We start from the raw sequence: 8,940 nt of genomic DNA, 5'->3' as shown, positions 1-8,940 counted from the left end.
AGAGAGAGAGAGAGAGAGAGAGAGAGAGAGAGAGAGAGAGAGAGAGAGAGAGAGAGAGAGAGAGAGATGGAGCGAGCGAGCGAGCGAGCGAGCGAGAGAAACAATCAGTGCAGCCTGCACATTCACAACTTACTTCTCCTCCGGAAGGAAGTACGCTATGTGCCCATGGGTGTGGCCCCCCACATTCAGGACATGAATTTTCTACGGCGGCCACGCACAGTCAAGGTCAGAGCAGTCGGTCTTCACCAATCACCTTGGCTCCGAAATCGAATGTGTCACCCTGGTCAACAGCGATGTCGATTCCTGTCGAGTGACACGGTTTTAGAGCCGGAATCTTGTGCAAGGCAAGGAGGCCGGAGGACCAGGAATCTTGTCTTTCTCTCCTTTTGGTCCAACGATCTGATTTCGTATGTCAATCACCCCTACAAGTCATCCTCATACTTCACTTGCCTTGCACCCTGTCGACTTCTTCAGTTCCAGGTTGCAACCTGCGTGATCGAAATGATGGTGCCTGAGGAGGTGCCGATTCGAGCAGGGTCAACCGTTCAGAGAGCATGCAAACGGAGAGAGGACGAGATGGCTTACGTGTTCAATATGTAGTCAAGCTTCCACCCCTTTCTTTCCAGGACATGGAGGTACGGCTATATACAGCATCAGGTCAGACGGGAGAGAACTTTTCAAGCGATCAAGACAACCTTTAGCTCTGGCGTATCGATGGCTGCTGTGAGCCCTGCACAAGATGTCATCAAGAGATGATCAGGTCTGAGGGAGTTTTCCTGACGAGGGGTCGTGGATAATATAGCCTGTCGCAACGCTATCTCACATACAAGCAAGCTTCTACACAAGTGAACGTACCGTAGTTGTCGTTCAAGCAAGGAAACTGCTCAACCTGCAGCTTTGAGGCCTGTACACTCATGACAAGATTGCGGGCTAGTACCAAGTGAGCCTCCCACACTGCTGGGAAAGAAGGCAGCCGAACCTGCGCTGCTCTTTTGCGTACTTGGCACACAGGATACAACTGAAAGCTATCATCACAAGAACGTTTGCGAAGCAAGAAGCTTGATGAATGATTGCTACCTGACTTGTCTGTCCTGTCAGGACAATAGAACGCAGATCGCAGGGTACGGAAGCTGGCTTGTACGGGGGCGAGCGAGAAAGCAGTACTGAAGGAACGGAAAGATGGGTAAGAAGAGAGGGAGGACAGGAGCGTGGCATGGCGGGGAGACCAGAACCTTCTGGAGGCCAGAGAACGAAAGGATGAGATCCCTGTGGGGAGGGACGCGAAGGTCACGCAGACTGCCATGCGCGCTGCTGCTGCCCGCGCCATCGTTACGTCGCTGAGTTGCGCCAGGTTGGATTTTGCGCCCGACACGTAAATAAAGAGCGGGGAAGAGGGCATGCCTCTGTCACGCCCTCGACAAACTGGAAGGATATGCAATGCATCTATCGGATGTGGGGGGGAGGAGGAGAGCGAAGAGAGGACTGCAGGGAGAGTATACGAGGGATAAGGAGGACAGAGTGCGATGCATGGAGGAGGACGCAACGCCTGGATATTGCATGCGGTACTGGAGAAGGCAGGGAGGCGGGAATGCAAGGAATCTTCCATACACGCTTTTCACTTTGTTGGATGACTAGAGAGGAAACGTGTTTAGCACAGAGTGAAAAATGCTGTGAATATAGTGCCGAGAGGATAGATCTGGAACTGCACTGGTAGTTTGGTGGTAGGAAGCAGTGAACCTTGTTCTAACCGCCCCCCGCCTGCTTCCCTGTATGACGTTTTCGTAGCAGCGACTCCTCGACTGAGGGCTGCCCCGATGCTTCAGCACGTGGACCAGAGCTTGGCTCGTCTGCTGACCAGATATGGCACGAGGGCGCTCCTCTCATTCCTTTCGATCAAGTTCGTCCTTCGAGTAGGGAGATGGTACCGCACGATCTGCACCATGAGCAAGTTCAAGGGGCCGAGGGGCAAGAGCTTGATTCTTGGCAGCCTGCCGGAGGCCCGCCATGATGTCTGCGGTACGCTGCTACGATGGTCGAGGGAGTACGGCAGCGTGTTCTGCTATCGCCTGATCGGGATCAGCTACAGGCTGGTGATCACCGACGTCGAATCTCTCAAGCGCGTTCTCATCTCCAACCCCCGCGACTTTCACAAGCCTCAGACTGAGATCCGGCTACTGCGCAAGATCGTCGGGAATGGTCTGCTGACAGTGGATGGCGATGACCATGTGAGGCATCGGAAGATCATCAGCGAGGCGTTCCACTTCGACGCTCTCAAGAACTTGTATCCCATCTTCACCTCCTCGACGGAGCGCATCATCCGCAGGTGGAAGCGGCAGGTGTCGTTGCAGAGCAACAAGGTGCACGAGATCGATCTCAAGTCCGAGATGTCCTGCCTCACTCTGGACATCATCGGGCTGGCGGCCTTCGGCTATGACTTCAATGCTATCGAGGGAAACAACTCGGAGCTCCGGCAGGCTTATCTTGAGTTGACCCCGACGGCTGGGAGCTCGCTGTGGATGTTCTTCTGCAGGACTTACCCTCTCCTGTACATGCTCGACCTCCCCAGCTACTACCGGGAGCGACAAGCTGAGAAAGTCCTTCGGTCCACCGTCAAGAAGATCGTGAGGGAGCGGATGGCTCAAGGGGGTAACTGCAAGGACCTTCTGGGGCTGCTGATCGATGCTACGGACAACCAGGACCCAGACAGGAGGCTGTCGGAGGAGGAACTGATCTTTAACGTGCAGACCTTCATGGTTGCTGGGCACGAGACGACTGGCAACGCGCTCTCCTGGGCGATCTACCTCTTGGCGGGCCACCGGGAGAATCAGGAGAAGCTCCGTGCGGAGCTGTCGGGCAAGCTGCAAGGGCGGTGCCCGGCTGTGCATGAGCTCAGCGACAAGCACCTCCCCTACCTCTTTGCGGTCATGAAAGAGGTCCTCCGACTCTACCCCCCTGCCCCCATCACCTTCCGAACGACCACCAAAGACGAGGTGATCCAAGGCAATCAAGTTGACAAGGGTACGATCATGGTAGTCTCCCCATTCCTCCTAGGACGCTCCTTGGAGCTTTGGGATCGTCCGGATGACTTCTGGCCAGAGCGATGGCTCCAGGCGTCTCCCACCAAGGACGACAAGCACCCCTTCTCTTGGATTCCCTTCCTGGCAGGAGCTCGGCAGTGCATTGGGAGGAACTTCGCAGAGAAAGAGTTCATGGCTGTGCTGGCGCTGCTGGTGCAGAACTTTCGCTTCGAGGTCTCGGAGAACTGTCCGCCCATCGTTCCCACCTGGAAGATTACCCTCTTCCCCGGGCCAAAGTGCCTGATCAACGTGTCTCCACTGGAGGATGAAAAAATGATTTGACAAGCTACGAAGTGGATAGTGTTGAAGAAAACTCATTTGTTGCAGGAAAAATGTACTGCGGAATCTTTTGCGAAAGTGATTGAGGTGTAGTCATGTTTTCATGCTCGAAGAAATCGGCGTGGACAAGCGCGGCCTATCAATCCGTGCATGCAGCTAGAGCAAAACCACTAGACTTCCAATGTAATCTTTGTTTACTGACATACATCTGTTTTCCGCACTTCCACCGCAAGAAATGAAAGCTTGCATGCCCACATGCCTCGCACATCAACGATGCATGCAGCAAGAGACCGCCGCCTTCACGACGAATAACATGGTTCCGAGCACGTGCTAGCGACCCCCAACACTAAGCCCTCCCACGTTCACCATGTCCTTGTTCATTTTCCCTTGCTGTCCTGGAAGCCCTTTGGAAGGGGAAAACCAGCTGCGTGAAAATTCTCCAACAATTTCTTCTCCTTGGCCTGGGCTCTTGGCTTCAAGAACCAGCTCCAGCTGTTCTGGTAGCTCAGGTCCTGTAAGGTTCACCATATTTCAATCCATGGAAAGAGTGAACACGCAGCATAGGGCTAGGAATTGAGGATATAGGATGAGGATATAGGAAAGATAGAGGATGAGGAGGAGAGGATGAGAGCGTGGGTAAGCCAAGAACATGGGCGAAGCTGCATCAAGGGGACGAGAGCTTACATGAAGTTCCGAGAACATTCTCATACGATCAGGAAACGGAACTGCAAGCAAGACCCGTCAGAAGATAGAAAGTTCGCAGCGATTGCACACTGCAACGTCAAATGAATTTCTAGCACTGACGCCTTGACTCGAAGCTGACTCTTGTATCATCTATAGACATGCAGCAGGTGGAGAAGTAAAATAGAAAGCAGCAATTGAGTAAAGCACTATTCTTCTAAGAGCACTATTCTTCTTCCCTAGCTAGTGATCGCATGTGTATAAATCCATCTCAGTACTGTGTTCGCTCAACAAAAGTCCTTGCACAGCCAGCGACGCATTTCCTGCCCTACTACGTTTCCTGTTCTCCCTGACGTTTTCATTTAAAGCAGCAACACTCGAGAAGTCATGGCTCCTTTCGAACGAATTGCAATTCGATTCTATCCGGCACCGCAACATTTCACCTATGCAATTCTCAAGCTTTCTTAGCAATCTGTAAATTCGACAACCAAATGATATGGATGAAAACGATGATGATTAAAGCAGCATCAAACGGAATGATTGTGCACGAAGTCAGGAAATGGGATAATGATGATGTTGAGGTTCAGAAAAAGAATGAAGATTGTGATGAAAATTTTGTTGTAATGGTTCATTTGTTGAAGTCCGTTATAAACCAACAGATGCAGCTGCAGTTGCAGTTAGATGCAGATGCAGTAGAAGGTGTTGTTGTTGTTGTTGTTGCTGTTGTTGTTGTTGTTGTTGTTCTTGTTGGTTGATGAACATAATGTTGAAATGAGATCAGGTGACGCGAGAGCGGGTGGAGTAGGCAAATGGAAACCAAAAGAGTCAAGCAAGGATGGGAAGTGAAGGTAATATGCGGAGGAGAGGTAATGAAAAGTTCTTGAGTGATGGGAATATGCGGTAAAGAAAAGTTCTTTAGTGATGGGAATATGCGGTAAAGAAAAGTTCTTGAGTGATGGGAATATGCGGTAAAGAAAAGTTCTTGAGTGAAGGGAATATGCGGTAAAGAAAAGTTCTTGAGTGAAGGGAATATGCGGTAAAGAAAAGTTCTTGAGTGAAGGGAGTATGCGCAGCGCATGGTCGTGGGGAAGCTGGCGTTAGCCAAGGGACATGGTTCCTTTGCGGAATTGCGATTTCAGTGGGTAGGTTCCTTCTACACGGGGGTGGGTGGGTGCATTGGGTACAGAAAAGACCGGAGTCCAAATAAGATCTCGAATCGGCTAGGTAGGGTAGTACAAAGACTTTCGATACGAAAGTTGGCGATTGTAGGGGATATTTTTGGAAACCTATGTAGTATTATTATGAAATTTAGTAAATTGTTTTGAACACTGTGTGAGCCAACTCATCAGCAAAATGATTGCCTACCCCCATGGACAAAAACCCTCAGGGTTGAATAATAGGGGGTAGCCACGAAGAGCCAAGGTACTCAAACGTTATGGGTGGGGTGATATCAAACCTAGGGCAGGGGGTGGGGCTCTGCTAAAACAGGAAATAAAACGGTTACTCTCACAATGATCCGTTATTTATCGTTAGGTTGCGGTAGTTACAAATACCTGGAACCCTGTCCTTCACCCCATCAACAGATGACCCCTACCCACCAAATATACTAGTTCGAGACGGATATCACCCCTACTCCAAACTACCCGTACCCTCCCCTTTGTTGGACCCACCCACGGAAGAAATGATCCTGGTGGATGCGGCTAATGAAGAGGAGGAGGGGAAGGAGGGGAAGAGAGTTTGGTAGGGAAAGAAGGAAGATGCAGATGTGAAACAAGGAGAAAGAGATGAAGTCTTCAAGCAGATGCCTAATCCAGAGACGGGTGTAAATCTGATAGGACACGCTCATAACCAAGTTAGGCGGCAGAAACTGAGGTGGGGGATCGCCTGAAGCGGGAGAAAGAATGTTACGAAGATGAGAAGATAGGGTTGCAGAGGAAGGGAGAGAGAGAAACGGAGTCAGAGGTGGAGGCAGAGGAACGATGGGAGGGAGCGACGGAGGAAGGTAGGGAGCGACAGAGTTGCGCATTCATTGGAGCATGAAAGATATGTTGCCAGATCTTCTTGCTTCACACTGAGGACTCTGCTCTTACATGCTGCACAGAAACGTTCGGCCATGGCGGACTGCATTCGCCCTCCTTTCCACTGAGTCTGTGCCGAAGGAGGCCCGGTTCGCAGGACATGTCCAGAGACCAGCCTACCAGTCATCAACATTGCTAACCACAGGTATGAGCATGTCAGGAGAGCGCCGCCGCATGCGTGTCTGCAGCAGCCTTGTCCTGCTGGCCCTCGTGCTCTTCCTGCAAGGCGACAACATAGGAGCCGATCCACCAGTCCAGTCGTTGAGAGCGGGAGCACTGCTGTCAGAGCCGCGGGCCATGAGTCCTTGCTCTTGTGCATCCGCCATGGCCAGGAGGGGCGTCCGACCGCTGCAGCTGCGAGGAGGCTCTGCAAACCTGACGGAGGACTCGGAGCTGGACTGGGAGAAGGTGCTGGAAGAGGGTTGGAAGAAGGAAGGGCTGTCGTCGGAAGGAGAGCAGAACCCAAGCAACGAGGTCTTGACGGAGAAATCGCTGAATGCAGGGCAGGAGGATGAGGCAGAGATGATGAAGGGTTTTGCGGAGCTAGAGGAAGAGCATGAGCTTGAGTCGTCGTCAGACCGAAAGTCGAACGACAACTCTTCCCAGTGGGGGGATCTGCAACTCGATGAGGACAATGAGGAAGGGAAGGAGGAGGTGAAGGAGGAGGAGGAGGAGGAGGAGGAGGAGGACTTGGCAGAGCAGATAGCCAAGGAGAAGAAAGTTGAGAGCGAGGAACAGATAGAGAATGAAGATCAGGTGGAGGACCTTATCCAGGAGAGGATCCGTGGCTTTCGAGATGTGGATTCTGAGTACGAGCCAGTGGACGAGATCGTCCCGAAGAAGGGGAAGAATCAGACGGCACAGAAGGAGTCAGTGTACATTGAGCTAGGAGGAGGCAAGATGCAGGAGGTGGACCCCAGGAAGACCTGGAGAGAAGGAAAGAGAGCGGGGGAGGAGTCTGACGCATTGAAGTCCTCTGTGAGCACTGGGGAGGAGGAGGAGGAGGAGGATCGAGAGTTCGAGGATGATGGGAATCTGGATCATGAGGGCGAGCTCATGCTCAAGGTCATAGAGGATCTCAAGAAGAGGAACTTCTCCCAAGATGAGTTTGTGGGGCCAGCGAAAACCACCAAACCGCCAAAAAATAGAACAGAGGATGGAGGAGATGAGGAGGGGGAGGAGGAGGAGGAGGAGGAGGAGGAGGACTTGAGCTTTGGAAAGGACGACGAGGTGTACTACGAATCCGTCAGCGATGCGCCTGAGGTGGACGAGGAGGCGCTGAAAAAGCTCAAGATGATGAAACGGGTGAAGGCCAAGGAGGAGAACGCGGTAGGAGGGGAAGGGGTCCCCTCCTCTAACGTGACGGACCCAGGGGTGGAGGGGATTGAGATGGGGGACGCCTACTTTGCTATGCGGAATGACATGCCGGGATTGTTGCTGGAGCGCGAGTCAGAATCGGAAGAGGAGCAAGGGACGACAATGTTTGATCAGGAGATCTCGTTGCTGCGCATGCAGAACAAGATGGTCAGTCAAGAGTTATATGCTTGCGAGCTGTCGCTGACGTGAGATGAGCAGAAGCAGGAGCGTGAAGCTGACGAGGATCCAGAGGTGACCAAGAGGCAAGAGGAGAAGATGTCGCTGTGGAGGAAAGGAAGCATATTCCACTCTTACTACGACATGGACAGGGTGAGCCACGTAGAAGTGTGGGAGAGAGGAGGCGGTGGTGGCGATTGAAGCTTTTGGGCTGATTTGTTTGAGAGTTTATGAGAGAAAGAGGAAGAAGAGGAGGAAGGAGAGGAGGAAAAAAGATGAAGATGATGGTATCTGGGATGGGGAGGAAGTTGAAGTCCTCCCGCAGGCGCTAGAGTACTACGAGAGAGCTCTGAGCTACTGGGAAGAGTTCTCAAAGGATGACGAGGAAGTGGCTGCCATGACGTTTGCCATTGGCACGGTAAGCATGTGTGTACGACTGCCTATTTCCAACGCACCACAGTCGATTTCTTCCAATCTCTTCCCTTCACTTTCTCTTGTTACGTTTGACTGTTAGTTTCCTTCCTCTGTTGCCCTCCTGCACTCGTCTTCTCTCTGTCCCTACCCCATTTCCCTCACTCTTGGTCCCCGTCAGGTGTACAAGACGATGTCACAATGGGAAAAAGCTCGCGAGTACTTCCGACGATCTCTGACGCTCAAGCGCCGGGTAAGTAGGAGATGCTGGGAGGAGCAGGATGGGAAGGGATGGTGAGAGAAAGCCAGAGTCAGGGTTTAGGTGACGGGAGCAGAAATTGGAGACAGGAAGGGAGGGAGGTGGGAGGAAGGAAATGGGGAGAAGGTGCACAGGGGGCTCAGAGGGTGAGGGGGAGAGGAGAGTCAGGGAGATCATGGTATGACGAGGAAGTGAAACTTTCTCAGCTGTGGGGAGACGAGAACCAGAGCACTCAGCTCACTAGCCAGCTGCTGGAAGAATCAAACCAAGAGGTTATCCTCCTTACCTTGTCCTCTTTCAATCTCTCACAGATTATCAGGTACATACGTGGGAGATCAGCAAGAACATGTGGGGATGAATCCTTCTCCTCCTCCTCCTCCTCTCACTGATCTGTCGCCTCGTTGCTCCCTCCTGACATCTTCTGGTCAACTAGAGTGCTGAAAAGAGCGTCCTGTACACTGCTCCGCATTCGGAAGTAGCTCCTTTCCAGCGCGTATGGAATCCTGACACCAACAATGTCTACGAGGATCCCAACGAATGGCCGACAGGCAGGAGCCTTGCGTCTTGACTCCAGGCTCACCGTTGGATCGCAGGACCTGGATGGAATTCGGACGATGACGAA

At 52.2% G+C, this 8,940-nt stretch overlaps 3 protein-coding genes across 3 annotated transcripts in view; 2 read left to right on the top strand and 1 right to left on the bottom strand.

Annotated features, from left to right (window-relative positions):
- The window catches only part of GUITHDRAFT_67887 (hypothetical protein), a gene marked incomplete at both ends in the record, with an annotated part of 2,055 nt that extends 1,139 nt beyond the window's left edge, over positions 1-916 (bottom strand). Inside the window, 7 exons of the mRNA XM_005836356.1 lie at positions 134-201; positions 254-303; positions 363-399; positions 442-511; positions 586-641; positions 696-762; positions 852-916. Coding sequence (XP_005836413.1) covers positions 134-201; positions 254-303; positions 363-399; positions 442-511; positions 586-641; positions 696-762; positions 852-916 — 413 coding nt within the window. The remainder of the gene's footprint in view (positions 1-133; positions 202-253; positions 304-362; positions 400-441; positions 512-585; positions 642-695; positions 763-851) is intronic.
- A 1,120-nt stretch (positions 917-2,036) lies between these two features.
- On the top strand, positions 2,037-3,245 carry GUITHDRAFT_53777 (hypothetical protein; the record flags this gene model as incomplete). Its single annotated transcript, XM_005836355.1, has 1 exon — positions 2,037-3,245. A coding segment is annotated over one exon (1,209 nt), but the record flags the coding sequence as incomplete, so codon positions are not given.
- Positions 3,246-6,268: 3,023 nt separating this feature from the next.
- On the top strand, positions 6,269-8,676 carry GUITHDRAFT_136096 (hypothetical protein; the record flags this gene model as incomplete). The annotated part of the gene is made up of 6 exons (XM_005836354.1): positions 6,269-7,639; positions 7,691-7,801; positions 7,974-8,066; positions 8,241-8,312; positions 8,525-8,590; positions 8,638-8,676. 6 exons carry the CDS (start codon positions 6,269-6,271, stop codon positions 8,674-8,676), a joined length of 1,752 nt encoding a protein of 583 aa, XP_005836411.1.
- Between the last annotated feature and the right edge of the window lie 264 nt (positions 8,677-8,940).

The sequence above is a fragment of the Guillardia theta genome (assembly GCF_000315625.1).
Source record: "Guillardia theta CCMP2712 unplaced genomic scaffold GUITHscaffold_18, whole genome shotgun sequence".
In the NCBI taxonomy this organism is placed as follows: domain Eukaryota; class Cryptophyceae; order Pyrenomonadales; family Geminigeraceae; genus Guillardia; species Guillardia theta.
Note: the sequence above shows the minus strand (reverse complement) of the source record. Positions and strands in the feature narration are given on the sequence as shown.